Source organism: Ictidomys tridecemlineatus, chromosome 6 (genome assembly GCF_052094955.1).
Source record: "Ictidomys tridecemlineatus isolate mIctTri1 chromosome 6, mIctTri1.hap1, whole genome shotgun sequence".
NCBI lineage: Eukaryota > Metazoa > Chordata > Mammalia > Rodentia > Sciuridae > Ictidomys > Ictidomys tridecemlineatus.
In genome coordinates this window covers 122741718-122766217 of record NC_135482.1, presented here as the reverse complement: position 1 = coordinate 122766217, position 24500 = coordinate 122741718, and the positions used below count along the sequence as shown (strand labels likewise).

Here is a 24500-nt window from a genome sequence, read left to right as displayed (position 1 = left end):
ACAATACCATGGGGGAAGCCCAGGTGCCCACTGTGCATGCAGTGGGTTTGTGTTTTGCTGAGAAAACCCCAAGTTTAAGAAATATTAACATTCTATAATGGACTGTAAACCAACTGGCTAAGCCTTTGGGCAGTGGGGGAGGATATACCGAACACCAATAATCCTGCTTTTTGTTCTGAAGGGAAGTACTTATTTCGGTGTTCTAAAGCTGTTCACTATACAAATGTCCTTGCAAAGATGGTTATATTAGGATTCTCCACAGAAACAGAACCAACAGTATGCATATTTACACAGAACTTTAATTTAAGGAATTGAATCACTCTGCAGATACCACAGACAAGCTCATTTGACAGATAAAATTAACCATCACAAGAGTCTAGAACAAAAGCCATTAGGACTTCTGTTCACAAGACGTGCAAAAAAACGAGAGACACCCATGGAGAGCATCTCCCCAAACGCTTAATTTTTAAAACGCATTAATTACCAGTTTCTTAGATTATGTCTACATCTCCCAATTACACCTCTTAAGACATAATAAAAAAGTAATTATGAAGACAAAGTGGTGGGGGTGAGATTTCCCACATAGGTATCATCTGAGGACAATTTCATAGAGTGACCAAAAAAATTATTTTTCGGGATTACACTGAAAACGGGCTTCCACGGTTCAGATTAGTGTAGTGGCTCCAGGAGACATTGCATAATAATTTAGGTACTATCAGTTGGTCATCTGTTTCCTGCCTGATTTCACCAGGATTTACAGCATCTTGGGTCCCTGCGCCCTCTGGACCGTGCCCCGACCCCTCTTGGCCCCGACTTAGAGGCGCAACCCACTACTCCTCGCCCCTCCCTCCAGGTCTCCCCTCAGCCCCCGCGCTTCCGGCCCCGCGCGGAGGACTGTGGGAGCGGCTTCCTTGGATTCCGCCCCTGGCAACCGTTCCAGCGCCGCGCTCCGGCCTGCTGAGTAGATTCCCGCAAACGGCCGCGTCTTCCCTGGGCTCGACTCGCGGTCACCCCACTCCTCTCAGCGAGAGGTAGGAGAAGGGCCTTGGGGCCCGAGCGCCTCAGACTCCGCGCGGCTGTGCTGCGCCGCAAAAGGCGCGCGGAGCCCACGGGGAGCCTCCTCCTGCTCGCGTTGTGGGGCCTGCGGAGGGGCGGAGGGGCGGAGGACAGACTGCCCGCCCTCGGCCCCTTCCCGCCCACCTGTGGCGGGAAGTCCATGTGGTACCCGTGCCCTTCCTTCGTTGACGCTGGCTTTGGTTCGCACACGTCGGTTTCCATAGCTAAGACCAGTTTTTATTACTCCTCCTAAAGGGATGGGCGGTCCAGTTTTTCTTGGGATGACCGTACCAGTACCAGGTCGTAGTCACACGTTAACGAAGCACCTCCAAATACAATAAGACCATTGTACCGGCTCTAGAGTTTCACACCGAATACAGCGACCATTCCTTTTAGAGATTTAATTCCTTTTGGAGATTGTTTAATAAAAGGTTGAGCCAGAAATGAAGGCAAAAGTGAACAAAACAATGCATAAAGTATATATAAATTCCAATACACTAAGTTTAGTTAATCCTCTGTATCCCCAGGGAATTGGTTCTAGGACCCACTCCTCTTTAATTCCAAAATTAATTGCTCGAGTCTCCCTGGACCAGCAGTATATAATTTATACAATTATTCCAATTACATAAGTAATTCATTTTTGGGGTTACTGACAAATCCTAACACAATGTAAATGTTATGTAAATAGTTATTATAAACAATTGTTTAGGAAATAATGACAAGAAAAAGTCTGTATGTTTTCAGATGTAATTCCCTCTCATCCCCAAGTACTTAACAGGATGCAGACTCCGAAGATATGGAGGGCCAGCTAGGGTTTCCCAGTTTTTTTGTTTGTTTGTTTGTTTGTTTTCTGAGCCTATCATTACAGTTTTTCTGTTTACCAGGCTGATTTTCTGGTTGTGATTGAGAAACTACAATCGACATGTTGGAAGTAGACTGTTTATCAGAGTAGAAGCATGTTAAGAAATAACTTTTACATTTAAAAAAATGTTTTACTGGCACTTAATTATATTCAGGAGGCATTATCCTCAAATTATTTCAAGATGAGAAGCTTGTTGTGTGTATAAGCTGCTTCTGAAAGAGCTTGGAGTATCCAGAAACTCTAAGTGTAATATTTATTTTGCAAAAGTAGCTCTTAGCCATAGGTAATTGCTTTCACCTTTCCTAGGTTTGCTTTCCAAATCTTTAAGAATAGTATATTCCACTAAATGTCTGTTCAACTAAAGACTCTCCCAAATATAAATTTTTTACAATCTGATTTACAACCCAGCATAAAGGATCTCTAACTCTAAAAGTTGCTTGTTAATGTGGAAGCTAGACTATTTAAATAGGGCTCATAATCAGGAAGTTCTTGCTTAGCATAATGATTCTCAAAGTGGGTTCCCTGGACCAGCAGTATCAGCATCACTTGGTGACTTGATAGAAATGCACATTATATGGAATTGAGAGGGTGATAATATCCCCCACTGAAGACTTACTGAATCAGAAACAGTGGTGGCTGGGGAGAAGCAATCTGGATTTAATAAATTTTTAGGTTTCTGATGTTTGAGAGCCACAAATATAGTACAGTAGTCCCCCCCCTTATATGCATGGGATATGTTTGGAGGCCCACAGTAGACACCTATAACCTTTGGTAGTACTGAACCCTATTTATGCTCTGATTTTTGCTATACATACTTACCTATGATAAAGTTTATACTAGTCACTGTAATAGGTTAACAATACTAAAATGGAACAGTTATAGCAATATGTTGTAATAAAATTATGTGAATCAATCTCACTCAATATATCTTCTTCTTCTTTTTTTTTTTTTGGTACCAGGAATTGAACTCAGGGGCACTCAGCCGCTGACACAACCCCAGCCCTATTTTGTATTTTTTTAAAAAATGTTTTTTTAGTTGTTGATAGACCTTTATTTTATTTATTTATATGTGGTGCTGAGAATTGAACCCAGTGCCTCACATATGCCATGCAAGTGCACTACTGCTGAGCCCCAGCCCCAGCCCCCTATTTTGTATTTTATTTAGAGATAGGGACTCACTGAGTTTCTTGGTGCCTCAATAAGTTGCAGAGGCTGGCTTTGAACTTGCCATCCTCCTGTCTCAGCTTCCCAAGCTGCTGGGATTACAGGCATGTGCCACAGAGCCCAGCTCAATGTATCTTTTTTAAAAATATTTTTTAGTTGTTGATGGACCTTTATTTTATTTATATGTGGTGCTGAGAATTGAACCCAGGACCTCACACATGCTAGTCAAGCACTCTGCCACTGAGCTACAACCTCAGCCTCTCTCAATATATTTTATTCTATTATTCTTACCCTTTAATAATGTGTGTTGATACTAAAATGTAACCTCTCTTTGGCATATCTGAATTGCCAGCTTCATGATTTTTGTACTTCAGGGCCATAAATAAGTAAAATAAGGGTTACTTGAGTACAAGCACTGTGATACTGCAAGAGTTGACCTAATAACCAAGATAGCTACTAAGTGACTAATGAATGGGTCAATAGCGAATACAGCGTGGATATGCTGGACAAAGGGATGATTCAGATCCCACGTGGGTTCAAGCAGTACTATAATATTTTATCACACGACTTATAATGGAATGTTACTTAAAATGCATGAATTGTTTATTTCTGGAGTTTTCCACTTCATATTTTTGGACTGTGTAGTTAAGTGCAGGTAACTGAAGGCATGGAAAGTGAAACCATGGATAAGGGAGAAAAGTGGTCTCCGTATTATCTGAGCCAAAGCTTTTAAGTTAAAATGTTTTATGCTTCTTCCACCAGTGACCCTTCAGAGGTATTTTGGAATGACTGTTTTTATCTGGCTGACATTTGCTCTCACAGTAATGAATTTTTATCTTCAAAGAGTAATGAGAAATTAACTCAAAGTGGATCAAGGAATTGTAAAAACTAAAACCATAAAACTCTAAGGGAAAAAATAGGCATAAATTTTCATGACCTTGGTTTAGGCATTTGTTTCTTAGATGTGATACCAAAAGTGTAAGCAACTAAAGAAAAAAATTGATAAATTATACATCCAATTTTAAAATCTTAGTGCTTTACAGGATACTATCAAGAAGTGAAAAGACAATGTATAGAATGGGAGAAAATATTTGCAAAGCATATATACAATAAGGTCTAGTAGCCTGAAAAATAAAGATTTTTTAGCTATATAAGACCATATTATTAAAGGGCAAAAAATCTGAACAGACATTTCTCCAAAGAGATTATGCAAATATCCAATAAATACATGAAAATATGTTCAATGTCACTAATCGTCAGGAAAAATCCGAATCAAAACCACAGTGACATATTTCACATTCACTACTGTGGCTCTACCAAAAAGAGGAATAATAACAAGTGTTGGCTAGGACATGGAGAAATTAGAAACCTCAAATTGCTGAAGGGATGTAAAGTGTTGCAGCCATATTAGAAAACAGTCTGGTAGCTTTTTCAAAAATTAAACATAGAGTTACCCTCTGACCCAGCAATTCCATTCCTAGATATAAACCTAATAGAATTGAACATATATTCATGCCAAAACTTTATGCAAATATTCACAACAGTGTTACAAGTTTCAAAGTGGAACCAACCCCAGTGTCCACTAACTAATGAATAGATAAACAAAATGTTATAAATTTATTATTCAGGGCCCCATTTTTCTTTATGAGATGAAGAATATGTTTTGGAATTAGATAGTGGTGATGGTTGCACAACTTGTGACTATACTAAAAACCACTGAATGATATACTTTAAAAGGGCTAATTTTATAGTGTGAATCATATCTCAAAAAGTAATAATTTTATTAATTTTTAAATATAAATAATTTTTAAAAGGCTCTGAGAAGTGACATATTTGATATTATGCTGAACAATAAAATTTTTAAATGGAATTTTCTTAGGAATTTACTGGCATACTTAAAATAGTAAAAAAAAAAAAAGAAGAAAGAAAATATACTACTAGGTAGACAAGTAGTTCTATACTACATTTTTTTGGCTGCTGGCCTTCTTAGACCTCTGACCCTCAGAATTGCCTAAACTACTGACTTGATTTGAATGACACTTCTGGGACTCCTTCCAGACTGTCAAACAATTATTACATTTATAGCAAAAGTACTCAGTAATTACATTTCTCTCATGCTTCTATTTTATTTGTTTTGACATCTATTTTATTCTGCCTAAGCATGTTTTTCTCAACATTTATTATGAAAGTTTTCAAGTGTGTAGCAAAGTTTAAAGAATTTAACTGTGACCCTTTTACTTGCTACCTGGTTTCTACCATTATCATTTTTCTATACTTGCTTTATCATATGGCTATCCTATTCATGTATCAACCCTTCTTTTTATACATTTCAAACAAAATTGCAGATATTAAACTTCCTCTTAAATACTTGGCATGCTTACTAATTTAGAGTTCAATATTTATCTACTGTTTTTCCTTTCAAGATAGAATTTACAAAGAAAAGCAGAAATCCTAAGTGTGCATTTGTTGAGTCTTCATATGTGGATGCTAGTGTAACTGAAACCCCCATCCATAGAATATTTCTCATTACTTCAGAAAATTCTCTTGTGCTGCTTCCAATTTAATCTCTACTTCCCCACCCGCAACAAGCAACCACTGTTCTGATTGTTTTTTTTCATAGGTTAATTTTTGCCTGTTCTAGAACTTTATATAAATGAAACAGTGCTCAATGTACCATTTTATATAAGGCTTCTAGCACACAGTGTAATTGAAATTCTTTCATATTGTTATATATGCCATCAGTGCATGCATTTTTGTATTGCCAAATAGTACTTCATTGCATAAATATACCATATTTTGCTTACCCATTCTATTGCTGGGCATCTTGTCTGATTCTAATTTTGTCCATTATGAATAAAGCTGCCATAAACATTCTTACATAAATCTTTTTGTAGACATATTTTCATTTCTCCCAGGTAAAAACTCTGGAGTAGAATTGCTGGGTCATGAAAGGTAAATATTAATTTATGAAAATGCCAGAATTTTTTCCAAAATTGTACAATTTTATACTCCTATCAACAGTGTATGAATATCCCAATTGCTTCACATTTATGCTGGCCTTATATGTTGTTGATCTTTTAAACTTTATCTATTATGGTGGGATTATAGTGGTATTTGCATTGCATTGGGCTATTGCTTATGTTTCTTCTGCACTTGATACTAAGCTCCATGAAAATCAGGGTAATTAGCTATATCCTTCCCTCAGTCCTATCACTGTTTTTTCAATGTAGAAGGTATGGAATAAATATAAAATGAGGGCAATGACTGAATGTTTTGACACCTACTTTTAGGAATTTGAAAAAAAACCCTGAAGCCATAAAAATATGTATAGTTAAATTTGGCCAAAAAAGGTTATGCATTCGAATTGAGAATTATTTCTTGGGGCTTGGGGTATAGCTCAATAGTGTGCTTAGCAGCAATGCCCTAGGTTCAATTCCCAGCACCCCCAAGTGTACACACACACACACACACACACACACACACACACACACACGTACACACATATATTTTAATTTTTATACCAGTCATACATTGTATTAACCAGTTTTCTGTTGCTGGGACAAAATAGCTGAGAAAATTAACTTAGAGGAAGAAAGATTTTTTTGGCTCATAGTTTCAGAGGCTTTAGTTCATTGTCAGCTGACCCCATTGTTTCTGGATCTGTGTTAAAGCTGTACAGCATGGAGGAAGGGCATGGCAGAGCAAAGCTGCTTTCCTCAGAAAAGAGGAGTCAGGAGAGGGAGGGAGGGAGAGAGAGAGAGAAAGAGTAAGCAGGACATGCCCTTGGTGACTATTTCCCCCAACTAGGTCCCCCTTGTACCATGGTTACCACCTCCCAATAATGCATTCAACCATAAGTAGATAAGTCTGTTTATGAGGTTAGATCTCTCATGATCCAGTCACTTCCCAAAAGCCCTTCTTTTGAACATTACTGCACTGGGGACCAAGCCTTTAACAAATGAACCTTTGGGGGATATTCTACATCCAAATCATAATACTGTTGATTTTTCTTAGGCACAAATGATGCAAAATGTGCACCTGGCTCCAGAGACAGATGATGATGATCTTTATTCTGGTTACAATGACTACAATCCAATCTATGATACTGAGGTAAAACAAAAAAAAGCTAAAAACTTTTTTTTATATTAGTCTTTTGTGAACTAGCTCAGTTGATATATGAAGACTTTGGATTTGAAGGTTCTCTGCTTTTTTATGCTTTAAGTAAGTTGACTTAAAAATCCAAAAGTGCTATTAGTGAAGATTCTGCTAACTTCCACCAATAGTAATTATTGTAATAGAAGGGAAGATCATGAGAAATATTATATAAATGAATGAAGATGAGTTATATACTTCTGTTTTTCATCAATATGTGAATTAAAAAGACTTAAATCATCTGGAAGTACTTTTTTTTTTTAAAGAGAGAGAGAGAGAGAGAGAGAGAGAGAGAAAGAATTTTAATATTTATTTTTTAGTTTTCTACAGACACAGCATCTTTGTTTTTTGTATGTGGTTCTAAGGATCGAACCCGGGCCGCACGCACGCATGCCAGGCGAGCGTGCTACCGCTCGAGCCACATCCCCAGCCCCCTGGAAGTACTTAAAAGCAGGTTTTTTTCTTTCTTTCTTTCTTTCTTTTTTTTTTTTTTTTTAGCGTACTAAATTTGAAGTGTCATGTAGTTAGTTGTAATAATAACAAGTATAATATATAACCTAGTCACTTGAAACTGTTGCTTAAGATGATAATACAATATACAGTTTGTCAAGGTACAAAGAAAGTTACAAAAATTGTGTTTAGTGTTTGTTATTAGAAAATTTGTTGATCATTCTTTCTCATTTGTCATTTAATTAGAATTTATTGAGCTTATTCATAACATATTATGAATAGTTCAAGAATCTTAGAAGACTCTTTTTACCAAAAGATTTATCAAAATAGAAGTATAATTAATTATGCTGGAGGTTGCCTTTGGCTTTGTATTTTACACAAAAGTTCCCAGTTTTTATGGCTGAACATTTTGTACTTATTTAATTTTCTGTAGTGTGATATGGGAGGTTATAAAGATAATTTAAAGTAAAAGTTAAAGAAGAAATGCTTGTAATAAAATCATGTTTAAAGTGCATTGTATTAGTATCCTGTTAATATGAACATTTTACTTTGATTTTCTACAGACTTTTTAAAAAATAAATTGAGGGCTAGCTCAGTGGTAGAGTGCTTGCCTCGCATTCGTGGGGCACTGGGTTTGAGCCTCAGCTCCACATAAATAAATGAAATAAAGGTATTGTGTCCATCTACAACTAAACATTAAGAAAAAACGTTAATTGGGGGCTGGGATTGTGGCTCAATGGTAGAGCGCTCGCCCAGCACGGGCAGGACCTGGGTTCGATCCTCAGCACCACATAAAAATAAAGGCATTGTGTTGAGTCCATCTACACCTAAAAAATAAGTATTTAAAAAAAAAGTTAATTGCTAGTGACTTCATTTTATATGTATTAATACCAAGCAAGGATATTAGTCTGTTTCTTGTTGTTATAGCAAAATACTTGAGGCTTGGTAATATATAAAGAAAAGATATACCTCTGTTTTGGAGATTGAAAGTCCAAGATCAGGCAGTTCCATCTGTTGTGCTCTGGTGACAGTCCTTGGGTTGCATTGTGATAGGAGTGGTTACAACAAGCCAGATCACATGGTGAGACAAGAAGCCAGAGTAGAGAGAGAGGGGCTGGTTTGGTCTTCTTATAAGAACCCATTCTCAGGCTAGGGTTGTAGCTCAGTGGTAGAGCGCTCGCCTCTCATGCATGAGGCACTGGGTTCAATCCTTAACACCATGCAAAAATAAATAAGGGCTGGGGTTGTGGCTCAGTGATAGATTGCTTGCTTGGCATGTGTGAGGAACTGGGTTTGAGTCTCATAACCACATATAAATAAATAAAGTCCATTGACAACTAAAAAAGAAATATTAAAAAAATTTTAGGAACTAATTCCACAAGACCTCTGTAAATCCCTTTTGAGGACGGCACTTCCAATGACCTAATTACCTCCCCATCTCTCAAAGATTACACATTTTAGCATCATCACACTGAGGACCAAACTTCCAACATGTGAACCTCTAGGGGACAAACCACATTCAAACCATAGCAGCAGCTATATTTTTGTCTGAAGTAAATTGGAATAAATTAAAGGCAAGTAAGAGAGTTGTACTAAAGTGTACCTGAGTAATTACAGCCAAATTTATGTTCTAGAAGAAGTAGGAAATGAAATCTTGTTAAAAGATTGGCAGTTGGTAAGACTGGGTGTTTTTTAGAGAGCTTAAAAAATGACATTTTGTTCAGAAACCTAAGAACAATTGTATCTCTGACCTTGACTAATGTTTCTTTCCTCAGATTTCCTGAGGGAAAATATAAGTCAAGAATCAGGAAAGCAAAATAACTTATTTCAACTGAGATGATTCCAAATGACAGAACAGATTGAATTCAATGGAGCCAGCTAGGTTAACTTCAGTCTGAATCTCAAGATTTTACCTGTCCAGTGAAATGCAAAAGTTTCTCACTTGAGCAGATGTAAACAAAATAATAGAAAGTGTCTGCTTCCTTGCTTGTAAAAAATATGCCCTTTTTTGTCCTGGGGCTTTCTCAGGTAGGAATGACCCTAGTATATGGGAAAAGAGGAAGAGGGAAAGGAAGGGAGGGAGGGGGTACAGATCTCTTCTTACTGCTATAGCTACTGGGAATGAAGGAATCGAGAGAGGGAGGGAGGGAGGGAAGGAAAAGAAGGGTCATATCCTATATGTGCGATGTTTTAACCAGGCATTATGATACTGACCTTTTGAATAATAGTTAATAAAATGCCCTTAATAAATTAATTAACATAATCAGTACTCTTATTTGTAAAAAGGAAGGAGCCTTGATATTTGGGGGAAGATTTGAGGACAGGAGTCCTTGAGTCCCAACCCTGATGTCAGCATCTAGGATATGATGAATTATAGAGGATCTTGAATACCATAAGAACTTAAACATTTTTCCCCAATTCTCTTTTCATATTTGAATGTTAAATTTGCCTTTTCATTTTAGGAATTGGAGAATGATACAGGTTTTCAGCAAGCAGTGAGAACAAGTCATGGCAGAAGACCTCCTGTAAGTGAAATTTTAAAAAAAATGGTAAAAATCACATATCATAAAATTTATCACCTTAATTATCTTGAAATGTAAAGTTTAGTAGTGTTAAGTGTATTCACATTCCAGTGAAACAGATCTTCAAATTTTTTTCATCTTATAAATATGAAACTCTGTGACTATTAAACAACAATTCCCCATTTTCTCCCCTTTCCTAAGTCCCCAGTAACCACCATTTGCTTTCTATTTCTGTGGATTTTATCATTCTGGGTACCTTACATAAGTGGAATCATAGAGTATTTATGTTTTTAAGACAGATTTATTGCACTTAGTATAATGTCCTCAAGTTTTATCCATGTTGTATCATATAACAGCATTTTCTCTTTTTAAAGGCTTCTACTGTGTATATGTACCGTATTTTGTTTAACCATTCATCTGTCAATGGAGAATTGTCTATTTTGATGTTGAGTTATAGAAGTTCTTTATACATTTTGGATATTAACTAATTAGATATATATGATTTGCAAATATTTTTCCCATCCAATAAGTTGCGTTTTCATGCTATTGATTGTATTCTTTGAAGTGCAAAGATTTTTAGTTTGATGTAGTTCTACTTGTCTGAAATTTTTTTTTTTTTTTTTTTGCTTGTGCTGTTGGTGTTATATCCTAGAAATCATTGCCACAAGCAATTCCATGAAGCTTCCCCTCTATATTTTCTTCTAGGAGTTTTATAGTCTTAGGTCTTACGTTTAGGCCTTCAGCCTATTTTGAGTTACTTTGTTGTGTATGGTGTAAAAATGTGACCATATATGCAAGGGTTTATTTCTGCAGCCTCTTCTGTTTCCTTGATCTTGTCTTTATGCTAGCACCACATCGTTTTGATTACTATAGCTTTGTCATGTTTTGGAATCAGGCAATGTGAGTCTGATAATTGTTCCTCTTTTTTGGAATTGTTTTAACTTTTTAGGGACTTTTGATATTTCATATGAATTTCAGGATGAATGTTTCTATTTGAACAAAAAGCAGTGTTAGGATTTTGATAGAGATTGGCTTGAACCTGTGGATCACTTCAGGTTGTATGAACATCTGAACAACATTTAGTCTTCCAATTCATGAATATCTTATGTCTTTTTCATTTGTTTGTGTCACCTTTAGTTTCCTTCAGTAATGTTTTATAGATTTCAGTGTATCCAATAAGTGGATTTTTAATTTTTCTTATTTTTATTTGACATGTTGTATTAGTCAGTTTTTCCTTATCATAATGAGATACTTGAAACAGGTCAACTTTGTAAAGTCTGGGAGCTGAAAGAACAAACAACATGTAGGATCTGGTGAGGGCTCTATGGTACATTGCAGAGCATGGGTGGGAGGAAGGATCCCATCTTGAAAAGGAATCTTGAGAAGAATTTATTGGTTAGACTTAAGGTTTTAAACTACTTGCTCTTGTGAGAACTTACTTTAGGAGACCAATTTTCCCCTCTGTCAGCAGAACCCCCTTGACTTCCCACTAGGCCTCCCTTACAGGATCCACAGTATCTCCCAGTATAGCCACTATGGGAACCATGCCTCCAACACATAAAACTTGGGGGATAAACCACATTCATACCATAGCACATTTAATAGTTGTACACATAATTTTAAAGTATTTTAAATCAAAAATTTCTGTATGCTTTTGAAAATATAAGTATTGTGTATATAAAACATCAGAGTATGTTTACCTAAAATATTATTTTAAAAATATTTACCTTTCTACTTTTTAAAGTGCTAGAATATTATTCCTTCAAAACATTGGGTCTTAATAATACAAATTATTTCTTTCTTGTATAGTGATTCTCTTCCACTGGTACATAAACCGCTACATTTATTTATTTATTTATTTATTTTTGTAAAATGACTCTTTTGTAACTCTTAAGATTTTTGTATATGTCATGTGAAGTATAGATATGTGTTTTCCACGGTGCATGAAATCTGCCAAACTTCTTTTGTAGTTGAAAATAAACAAGGCTGGGACTAAGAGAAATAGTGAAGTATAGAGAGTTTCCCCTCTAATGATCTATACCTAACATTCTTTTTTAAAAACAACTTTCCCCTCCTAGTTTTATTATAGCAGCTGTTTTCAACTGGGGGACAGTTTTGCCCACCCACACCTCTAGGGGACATTTAGCAATGTTTGGAGATAATTCTGGTTGTTATAGAGTGCTGTTAGTATCTAGTGGATACCCATAGTTGCTACTAAACATCCTATAATGCATAGGTCAGTTCCACATAATAAAGAATTATCCATCTCAAGAGGTCAGTACTGCCAACATTAGGAAACCCTGATGCAGCAACTCCTCTGCTTTAAAATGAGATACTCTCCTGCTTTCATCTTCCTTCACTTTTTTTATTCCTTCTGCCATCTTCCCTAGCACACATTCTAGTTTAGTAAAAATCAATGATTAGTATTAAACATTTAACATGAAAAGAATCTTGTGAGTAGTTTGCCTCATCTCATTTGGTGTAAGTGAATGTAGCATGGTTCCCTGCAATGAGTTTAACTAGCTGTCAGAGTCCTCCATAAGAGTTCCCTAATTTCTCAAAGCAATTGCAAGCAAAGCCAAGGGTTCCCAGCACTACCTTTAATAATTCTCTGGAATTACTCATAGAACTCAATGAAATCTATTGTACTCCCAAGTTTATTGCAACAGAAGGATACAGATTAAAATCTGCCAAGGGAAGGAGGTGTATGGGACAGAATTTGAGAGTGGTCCACATATAGAGCTTCTGATTGTCATTTCTCTATGGAGCCAGGAGTGGTTGTAACTCTTCCTGGCCACTGTATGCGACAGTACTCACAAATTACTGCCAACTAGGGAAGTCCACCTAAGATTTTGATGTCCAAAAATTTTATGGGGCTTAATCACATACTGCCTCTATAGTTACCCTTTGGTCTCCAGCCCCTCCTGGAGGTCCAGGCTGGTAACTCTGGTAGGTGAAACTGATATGTCCCAATGCACCTACCATAGATCACATTGTTAGGTCTTCCACTGATCAAGGCCCCCAGACAATCAAAGACATTCTTATCAAGTAGATAGGAGTCTAGAGATCACTTCCCAGTAGCCAAGGGAAAAGACCAGGTCTCTCTTTGGGTAAAGTAATTCTTCAGTACATATTCCACAGCTAGTATTTTAGTTTTAAGGTTAGTTTCATTATTGGAAGAAAAACCAGAACACTGGGTTCTGCTAGGCTAGTGACTAGACTGTGGACTTTTGAAGAGACTTTCTGTTTGACTCATTGTTCTTTTCCTTATTGACCATGACTTTAGTAAATCAGGGGATTCACAGTAGGTGATAATTTTGCCAGACTGGCTGCTTTAGTCAGCTTTGGAGTTGTTATGATCAGAATATCTGACAGGAAAATCTTATAGGAGGATAAGTTTATTTGGGGCTCATGGTTTTAGAGATCTCAGTCCATAGATAGCCAACTCCATTGCTGTGAGCAAGGTGAAGGAGCACATCATGGGGGAAGAGCCCATCAGAGGAAAGCTTCTTAGTTAATGGCAGGGTCAGAAAGCAGAGAGAGAGAAGGGGCCTGTTACAAGGCGTAATGCAATAAGTGTAAAAAAAGAAAATAAATTGCTGTGGGACCATGAAGAGAGGTTATTTTCCAGTAGTTGGGACAATTAGAAGATGTTTCTTAAAAGATTAAATTAGAGTTATATTAAAGGATCTATGAAATTGAGGCAGACCTTTAGATATAGGAGGAAGGACACTGCAGGTGAGGGGAAAAACGACAAAGGGTTGAGACAGTATAGGAGCTTGTCAATGCTGACTACAAAGAACAACAGCAGCAAAACAGATGTAGTCATTAGGTAAGACTTAAAAAACAGTAATGTTCTTTTGTTCTCAGCTTGTTCTCAAGGAGAAAGTTGCTGAGACCTGTAGACCTTCTAGCCTTTTCTAAGACCTAGAGCCAACTTTTTCAAGCATTTGAGTTCTAAGCCCTGCAATATTAAAATACCTGCCCACAAGAAGGCAAAGACCCAATGATTAAAGTTCATCTAACAACTCGTGTATTAAAACCTGTAATTCAGGCATCTATTTTTCTACAAAATAAATAGATGTGTATTTTTCCATATTTTCCTATATCATAATATGTTCGTTATTATTCAGTTCAAAATATTTTCTGATTTATATGGCAATTTCTTTCTTGACCCATTGATTATTTGAGAGTAAACCTCTTAATTTCTAAAATGTTCTAATCATCTTTGTTTTAAAATTTTTTCAGGTTTATTCTTAGGTAGGGAACATAATCTGTCTGATTTCAATTCTTTGGAATTTATTAATATTACCCAAGTGCATTTCAAGGAATGTATATTCTGCAGTTGATAATAAGTACAGTGTATGGTACAGTGTCTAATTGGATCAAGTATATTAATGATTTTCTTCAGGAGTTTTATTTTTTTTATGAGGTTTTTTTTTGTCTACTGGTTCTGTTATTAATGGGAAGTACAAGCACATCTTGCACTGTTAAGGATTTGTCTATCTCTTTTTGGTCTTTAGCAGAAGATTTAGAATTGTTATATCTATATGGTAAAATGAACCTTTTATTGTTGTGAAATATGTTTATTTCTAGTAATGCTTTATGTCCATTTTGTCAGATGTTAATATGTTGATATAGTTATATAAGCTCTCCTTATGTCTAATACTTGCATCATATGTCTTTCCCAGTTTTTACTTCCAAGTTTTCCAAATCCATGTTTAAGATGTATCTCAATAGAAACATGTAATTGGGCTCTAGTTTTTAAAATAGTCTATCTTTTTATTTTATTGAGACATCTTATTTACATTTAATGAAATATTGTATTTAAATTTTATTACTTATTTGGATTTTTTTCCTCTTTTAAGTTTTGTTCTCTTCCTTTCCCTCCCTCCCTCCCTCTCTTTCTTTCTTTCTTTCTTTTTTTGCCTTCATTGCTTGTTTTTATTATTCTATTTCCCTCTTCTGTTATCTTGGTAGTTTATATTCTTTAACCATTTTTTTTGGTGTGTTCCTAAACATTACAATACTCATCCTTAACTTATGAAAATCTATTATAAACTAGTAGTTTTGCTACTTTCTCTACAATGCCAAAATTTTACACTATTTTCAGTTCTAGAATTACCATTTATTCTTTTTGTTGTTCTCTACTGACTTGTCAATCTTGTCTTTTAACTCATTGAACATATTAAGCATGGTTATCTTGAAGTCTATATCTGGTATTTTCATTACATGTATCTCCATCTGGATTTCTTTTAATTTGTTTGTGTTTCTTGTGTTTTTGGTTAGTTAGTCTTGCCTCCTGTATGTCTGATTTCTTTTTGATTGAACACCAGACATTGTAAATGAAAAATTGTAGAAGTAATTTATCACTCTATGTCTCTGTTAGTATCTGATAGATACTAGCCACATGTAACTATTTATTTGAAATGAAAAATTCAGATCCATCTTGCAGTAGTCACATTTTAAATACTCAGTAGTCATGTGTGGCTAGTGGCTATTGCAGATATAGAACGTTTTGTTATGCAGAAAGTTCTGTTGGATAGAACAGCTCTCAGGATTGTAGAGATAATTTACTTTTACTTATGACTCTAGCAGTACAAGGTACCTCTGACCTCCTTAATCTGGTTGGATTGGAAGTGATTCTAAATTTGACTTCATCCCTAAAGAAGGCTGGTTGGTATACTTCTATTTGCCTTTCAGCTTGAGGGTCTTTTGAGTGCAAGCTAGAGCCTGGAGGATCATCAGAGCTGCCTCTTTGGCAGTCCCCCAACTCCACTGTTTATCCCCTCAGACCATGAGTTTTTCAAAAACTGTGCTCAGTTTCTCATCCATGCTTTTGAAATGAATAGAGTCTATCAGAGAAAAATAGCGCAAATGCAGGTTCACCTCTCAGGTCTTCTCTTCTCTTCTTAATTTTGAGACCTTGCAATTCTTCAGTTTTGATGGTTCTCCGGTGCATGGAAACAATTTTTTAAACATGTTTTTGTCCCTAGCCTTTTTAATTGTTTTTAGTAAGAAAGTTTTTTTTTAAAGCAATAATCCATCATAGCCAGAAGTAGAATTCCTCAATGAATTGTATTTAAATATGTTGAACAATAAATAAACCTAACAACTGTCCTGTTTAACACATTTTCACATGGTCCTATTTGAACCACTACAATTTTGTTATCAGCATACTTTATATACAAAGGTGAGCAAATTTAGGTTCAAAGATATTAACCAGTTGAGAGAGAATTGGGATTTAAACCCAGTTTCTTAGACATTAAAATCTGCATCTATTGTGTGGGCTAGTGGTTGGCAGTACTATAAATGTAGTAAATGTTGAATACATGATAGATGAAAGTATAAAACAAATCTTTCTTATTATTACCTTAGGTCATTTCTAAAGTCTCCTTTCTCCTTTAGAATGAATTTCAAAATAAGTCTCTTTCTTAATACTTTCTCAATTAAGAAAAGTGAGCTCCCTAATATTAAGATAGAAATATTTAGAAGAATTATTCTAAATATTACATAAATATTTTCTTATTGATGAGTCTATATTTCCATTTCTTTCCCAATTTTCTATTCTATAGCTTAATCAGAATTCTGTTAACTGTGTTCTTTTTCCTCCCCAAGATAACTGCTAAAATACCAAGCACTGCAGTTACTAGACCTATAGCTACTGGATATGGGGTAGGTTTTGTAAGCTGCAAATATTAAGATGCTTTTTCTTAAACATAAGTCAGTTCTAAATAATTTTAGTAATCTTTCACTTCATGAACCAGATATAGTTTCTATTTGGATAGTTATAAGAATAGTTATGAACATTTAAAAAGTCTAATTTGATTAACAGCTTTGAACATTTTAGTCACTTTGATTTTAAATATATCAGAAAATATTTTGCTGACTTTCCATTTGTAAACATTTGTTGGTTGATTAAGTTGCTTCATTTTCTGCATAATATAACCAAGTCTCATGTGTATTCCATTCATGTATTTTATGTGAAATCAGATGTTACCTAAATGTAATGTTGTTGATAATTATTTTTAAAAACTTACTAATTAATAAATGAAGAAATAAAATTTTTAAAAAAGTGTTTTGGAGTTATATACTTAGGTCTTGCCTTAGAGATCTTTGGAGGAAAGATACTCTATAAAACTCTATAATAAATAAATAAATCTTTAAATCTTGTCCAAATTACCTACAAGTTGAAGGGAGAAAAAAATGGAAGCACGTGGTGGAATAGCATTTCCTAGTCTTTATAATAATATTTTCTAAGGGGTCAGAAAAATGGCTTTAGAACCCAGAAGTCCAGGGTACTTGCCTTTATAATGATCCTTTATGTAAGTGAAGAAAGTAGCCTTTTACAAAATATAACTAACAGTATGTCATGTGAAACATACTTTCATTAATCATTCTGAACATGTACTCATAAATTTGATTTTTGGTGTTGTTTCAGAATAAGAGACAGCAAACTCTTTCTGTGAAGGGCCAGATATTTTAGGCTTTGCAGGTTATGTGGTCTTTGTCATAGCTATTCATCCACCTCTGCTTTTGTAATGCAAAACAACCATAGGCAGTGTGTAAATGGATAGAGTTTGACTGTGTTCCATTTAAACTTTATAAAGGCTTTGGGTTGTTGTTAACTTCTGATTTTAGAGTTTCATAGTTTGATTCTATGCCTTCAGGTGATAAATGGGAAAAAAATATGTGTAAGTTTACTTGTCAAAAGAATGAAGAAAAAATTATAAAGAAAACATCTATAACTTGGTTTTTAAAAATAAAGGTAGCTGTGTTTAGGAATCTTTTTAACTGACTTTTCTGTTTATTAGTCCAAGACATCCCTGACATCATCAATGGGAAGACCAATGACAGGGGCTATTCAGGTATCTCTGCTATTTAGTTGTTGATTTTGTGCCTTTCTCATGACTTGGAATTTATACCAGAGATTCCCCTCTCTTTGTTATATATTTTAAAATGTTAAATTACTTATATAATGACCCTGATTCTTAAAATTGTGGGGTAAAGTTTAGACTGTCCTAAATTGTCAGATTTATGTTCAAAGATTGTTCTAAATCTTTGGATTTATGTATTGAGGTCTCAAATGAAAACCTATTGGGGAGTAGATATAGAAATGGTTTATATTGTTTATATATATGATGTGTTTGCTGAGACCTGCTTTTCTTCTGTTATCCTTTTCAATGATTGTGTTATGTGCTATATATAGGAGACCAGCCATAAGTAGGAGAGTATCTAAATAATGTTAATTAGTTTTTTTTTTCAAACTGAGAGAAACCAAATTATATCAAGGAATGGAAACTTTATGGAGTAAGAGAAAATACACAGGATTGATATATGAAGAGATAGAAGTAAGGAATAAGCGGATAGTAATTAAAATCAGTATTAAAATTGGGACTTTTTTTATATTATGATATGTGTCATGTACAGATTTTTAAATAGGAGGTAGATCTTGTCTTAGAATACTTTTTAAATAATTCCTATTTTTTGAAGGATGGAGTAACTAGACCCATGACAGCAGTGAGAGCAGCAGGTTTTACCAAAGCATCTTTGAGAGGTTTGTTATACAATCTCTATAATAATTTTTTTCATGTATCTTAATTTTTTACTGTTTTTGTATATATGAATGTCATTCCTGTTTTAAATAAAATCTAAAATGCCATTGATTATAATTGATTCTTATTTGAGGTACCACATAAGAAAGGAAGGGGCCATGCACAGTGGCGCATGCCTATAATCCTAGTGACTCAGGAAGCTGAGGCAGGAGGATGATGAATTCAAAGCCAGCCTCAGCAATTTAGTGAAGGCCCTGAGCAACTTATCGAGACCCTGTCTCAAAATAAAAAATAAAAGGGCTGGGATGTGGCTCAGTGACCCCTGGGTTAACTCCCTGGTATTAAAAAGAAAAAAAAAAAAAAAGGAAAGAAAAGAAATTGTTCTATAGCTCCATTGGAGTGGTAGTTAAAACAGTTTTTGATTTATCAAAATGTATTGAACCATGCATTTAAAATATGGCATTTTATTTTATATAAGTTAGAGCTTGGTTTAAAAAATGAAAGATGAAAATAGTATTTAATTATAGAAGCTAAGTAACAATTAAAACATAAAATCATGACAAAAATTAATGTTTATTACACCAGTAAGGAAAATTAGGAAGCCAATATCAGATTATAACTCTCATGATTGATAATTTAGAGATCATATTAGATAGATGTAGAGGTCACTGTGGGGAAATGCTAAGAGTATCTTTTATATGTTAACACACAAGTTTTATTTACATAGTTTCATGTATGTTAAAGATCTTACCAATTTCCTGACATATAAAATATTTATGTAGACTTAATAAATGTTATATCCATTTAACAAACAAGGAATCTAAATTATTTAATAAGTAGGTAAATGAAATAAGGTGCAAATTTCATGTTTTCTTCAGTTTTCTGGGTTGCAAATTAAATATGAACTCTTGAATTGTATCTCAGGCTCTGCATTTGACCCACTTGGTCAATCAAGGGGCCCTGCTCCTCCTCTGGAAACCAAAAACGAAGATAGGTATGCAAGTCATTATGTTGTCATTTTGTTATTGTTGCTGAATGTTTTTTATTTGTATTTTCCAGATGTGTAATTTAAAAAGTTTGTCCCAGCAGGAAAGTAATCAAACACCATCTCTAGTTCTTAGAGTTCTTTGCAGTTTTGTTACAGTATTATTTGACTTGATGTCTAATTGTTATGAGTGTCAGTAGTGTTTCTTTTGAAGGCCAAATGTGATTGTAAATGTTATGATTATTATAAAAGGACATTTAAAAGAAAAAATTAAGAATACATATCAACTTAATCATATTATTGAGCAATATAATTTGTGTGTGTCTGTCTGTGTATGGTTGAACTCAGGATCTTGCACTTGCCTACCACTGAGCTCCATCCTCAGTCTGAACAACATAATTTTTTGTAGAATTAACATAAGTTTTGTGCTGTTGTCTAGATAGTAGCTAAAACAACAACATCAACAACAATAAAAAAAAAAAACGGCAGTATCCATTCAGCAGTATACATGTACTGGTATCTGAGTACCTTGATGTATACATTTCATAAACAATAAAAACAGTTAATATTACTGAGTACTTGCTGTGTGCAGGTACTGTTCCAAGTGCATTACACATAAAAATGGAGTTATTACTGTCACCAGTTCATAGAGAAGGAACAGAAACACAGAAATCTTGACTTGCTAAGGCTAATAAAGAGAATGACTCAGATTCAAATACAGTTGTTTGGTTCTAGAACTCATCTATTAACCAAGTACACTGTTTTGCTTCTGTGTAATATATGGCTTAAAATTGTAATTCTTTTTTAAAAATAATTTTTATTTTATTTATTTATTTTTATGTGGTGCTGAGGATCAAACCCAGGGCCTTGCATGTGCAAGGCGAGCGTTCTACCACTGAGCCATAACCCAGCCCCAAAATTGTATATATTTATTTTTTAGTTTTCGGTGGACACAACATCTTTATTTTTTTATTTTTATTTTTATGTGGTGCTGAGGATCGAACCCAGTGCCCTGCGCATGCCAGGCGAGCGCAGTACCACTTGAGTCACATTCCCCAGCCCCCAGAATTGTGTAATTCTTAAAACCAATGTTTGGGACAATTGTATAAGTTACTTAAGTTCCCTTTTTCGGCTAACAAGGAACCTCTATAGGCAATTGTTTTATTTTGTGCACTCATTAATGACAGCATGTTTGCTAATAAAAGTATATTCTTTTATTTAAGTATGTCATTTAGGATCTTTTCAGCTGCAGACAAAAGAAAACCAATTAAAAAAACATAGTGAGAATTGTGGAGAAAGGGCATTTCAGGGGAAGGTAAATTTAACTACTCAATAACATTATCCCTAGTTCAGCTTTTTTTTTTATTCTCTTGGCTTTTCTTTTTTTTTAATTTTTATTATTGGTTGTTCAAAACATTACATAGTTCTTGACATATCATATTTCATACATTTGATTCAAGTTCTCTTAGCTTTTCTTAAGAACTTGCCCATCATTATGATGCCAATAGAGTAGTAAGAGTTCAAAATCTCTTTGTAATTGATAAAGCGGCAGACAGTTCATAGTTCTAGTTCCTTTTAAAAAACAGTGAGAATTTTTGCAGGAACTCTCTATCCCATGCAGATGTGCAATGCATTATATGCCTGTGGTTAAGCCAAATACTAGAAAAAGGAATTCGATACTCAAGACTGGCTTAGATTGTCTGTGCTAGGAAGCAGGGTGGGTGGCAAGTTCTTGTTAAGTAGGTATCCAACCATGTCTACATATAGGTTTCATTTCTTGGTCTTTGTTAGGAACAGAGTGTCTTTCATAAAGTTCTCTTAGAGTTTTTGCATTAACATTTTTGGTTTAGTAATAATCCTTAAGCAACATTTAAAGACATTTATTAGATGTTTCAGACAACGAGAAAATAGAATTTAAATTTCACTGTAACCTTTATAAAAATCGTATCTATTTTGTTCTTGCTCAGTCAGAATTTTGAAGATCTTAAAAAACTAATAGAATTTACCATTTTAGGCCCAGATTTCCCCCAAAGAATATAATTCCATAGACAAAGCTATACTGTTAATATTTACTCCTTCATTTATAGAGACTTATTAAGAGAACTACCATCTATTTGAATGTATCTTTAGTAAAATTTTATTAAAGGCAGAAGAAAGTAGTAACAAAACATCAGTGTTTATTTGAAATGTGAATGATTCGAGGATAATTTGCTCTTTTTAAAAATATTGGTTGATTGTGGTGCTGGGGATTGAATCCAGGATCTTGTACTTGCTAGGAAACTGCTATTTTCTCTTAATGAAGCCAGAATTTTAAAACTTATTTACCTTATTAGAATTTTTCTCTTAGCATCTTTCTGATAATAAGTAATTTTGGTGGGGGAGGGTGTTCAGTTTTCTTAGCCATAGGTACAGTTTCATTTACTATAGGATCTGGAAAAAAAAAATCCACTTCTCCTTTGTGGTAGTAATACAGTAGCAAGGGTTCCAGTTGGGTCTGAATCCTGGCTTCATACCTAACTAACTTTTCAATCGTGAGTGAAATACTTAAATTTCACATAGTTTCCTTTTTAGTAACATAGAAATAATGATAGTACTTGTGTCAAGTGCTGTTGTGAGGAGTAAATGAAATTATTAGGGTAAAGCATTTTGCTATGTTAATAGAGTTGTACTAAATAAATGTTAGCTATTTTATTATAATTATGAATAATTATATAGTATATTTATCAAAATCAGCAATACATTTGTTCTTTAATGCCATTTATACATTTGTCTTATATGTCACCTGTTTTGTTTTGCGGGGAGGGGGGGTAACTTGGGCTTGAACTCAGAGGCAGTCAACCACTGAGTCACATCCCCAGCCTTGTTTTGTATTTTATTTATTTATTTATTTTTTTTTTTAAAGAGAGAGTGAAAGAGGAGAGAGAGAGAGAGAATTTTTAACATTTATTTTTTAGTTCTCGGCGGACACAACATCTTTGTTGGTATGTGGTGCTGATGATCGAACCCGGGCCGCACGCATGCCAGGCGAGCGCGCTACCACTTGAGCCACATTCCCAGCCCCATTGTATTTTATTTAGAGACAGGGTTTTACTGAATTGTTTAGTGCCTCACTTTTGCTGAGGCTGGCTTTGAACTCGAGATCATCCTGCCTCAGCCTTCCGAACGGCTGGGATTATAGGTATGCACCACTGAGCCCGCACCTGTTCCTAAAGTTAAAGAGCATGTTATGGACAGTATTAAAAGTAAATACAATTTCAGTATAAATTATTAGTAGTTGACTGATTTAAATTACACTTGCTTTTTTCTTCAACAGTCCAGAAGAAAAGATTAGACAATTAGAGAAGAAGGTAAATGAGTTGGTAGAAGAAAGCTGTATTGCTAACAGTTGTGGAGACTTAAAATTGGTAAGTTCACAAAGTAATAGGAATTGAAATTATGAAGTATATAGAGATATATGTCTGCTCTTTAAAATTCTGCTTTTCAAAATTTGATCTTTTATTTGCTTTGTTCTCATTACTTTGATTTTCCTATCATGTAAATATAATTTCTGTGACTCAGTTATCAGATTAATGTATACTATTAGAAATGTTCAATATAAAACCCTACTTTTATTGCTTATAGAATTGGAGCTATTTTTTATTTATTTCTAATAAAAGCAAAGTCTTTTATTGAATTTTAATGTGGAAATCAATGAAAGCTTCTTGACATTCTGAGTAGTATTAGAGCCAGCCTAAGAATCTCTTGTAATATTAGGCAGCAGTTATTCTTTCACTTGTATTTTGAGCCTCCTGAAGAATGTTAAATAAGAAACAAAATTTTACTTAAATTCCTTCTTCACAAAATTGAATTAAAATACCTAAAGATATAGGAATTAGGAGGAAAGAAAAGGTAGGGAGGTAGGCATGGTCAAACTCAAAAGGTGGTGAAAGGTACAGACTTGACTTGGTGCAAGTACACTTTACATTTCATCCTTCATACTCTCTCCTTCTTTCTCAGAAAACCACAGACACAATTCTGTGATGGTGAGCTCCATTTAAACAAATATTGTAGGTTTTTTTTTTTTTTTTTTAATGTAAGAATACAGAGGAAAGTCTATTCGAGTAGAGAAGCATCCTGGGGAATCTGAGGTTGGAAAATGAATTTGGCCAAGCTTCATGTTGATAGTTCCCAAATGAATGAAAGTTGATAAATGCCCAGAAATTATTTTTAAAAGTGTAAATCTGATTTCAGGCCTTAGAAAAGGCAAAAGATGCAGGAAGAAAAGAGAGAGTCCTGGTGAGACAACGGGAACAAGTTACAACTCCAGAAAATATCAATTTGGATTTAACGTATTCCGTAAGTATAGAAATACTTGCAAAGAAAATTATTTTGGCCAAGATTTATGGATTCCAAAAGCCTTTTTATTTTACATATTTTTAAAACTTTGTTCACTGATACATAAAAATATAAAAATTGTACATTTTAATGGTGTACCATGTGATATTTTGATACATGTGTACATTGTGTAGTGTTTAATCAGATTAAGCACATTGGCCTCAAACATATATACAATACATTATCGTTACCTGTAGCCACCCTACTGTTCGGTAACATGCCAGAATTTCTTACTTCTACCTAAAACATTGTACCTGTTAAATAACCTTTCTGTGTCCTTCACTCCCCACTAATATCTTTTTTCTTTTTGCTTTATCTCTTTTTTAAAAAAAATATGTGTACTGTTATTTAAACTTTATTTTATTTGTTTTTATACCTTT

General features: G+C 34.6%; 1 protein-coding gene across 6 annotated transcripts in view; it reads left to right on the top strand.

Moving 5' to 3' along the window:
• The first annotated feature begins 896 nt into the window (after window positions 1–896).
• Window positions 897–24500, top strand: part of Ift88 (intraflagellar transport 88) — a 127441-nt gene continuing 103837 nt past the window's right edge. For 3 of the 6 annotated variants that reach the window (XM_078015702.1, XM_021735481.3, XM_005338617.4), the window contains exons 1-9: window positions 897–1031; window positions 7097–7192; window positions 10147–10209; window positions 16825–16881; window positions 18021–18074; window positions 18700–18763; window positions 19686–19755; window positions 23060–23150; window positions 23977–24081. In XM_078015702.1, coding sequence (XP_077871828.1) covers window positions 7103–7192; window positions 10147–10209; window positions 16825–16881; window positions 18021–18074; window positions 18700–18763; window positions 19686–19755; window positions 23060–23150; window positions 23977–24081 — 594 coding nt within the window. In that variant the 5' untranslated portion in view covers window positions 897–1031; window positions 7097–7102. The remainder of the gene's footprint in view (window positions 1032–7096; window positions 7193–10146; window positions 10210–16824; window positions 16882–18020; window positions 18075–18699; window positions 18764–19685; window positions 19756–23059; window positions 23151–23976; window positions 24082–24500) is intronic. The other 3 variants (XM_021735480.3, XM_040281335.2, XM_040281336.2) reach the window with 3 other exon arrangements.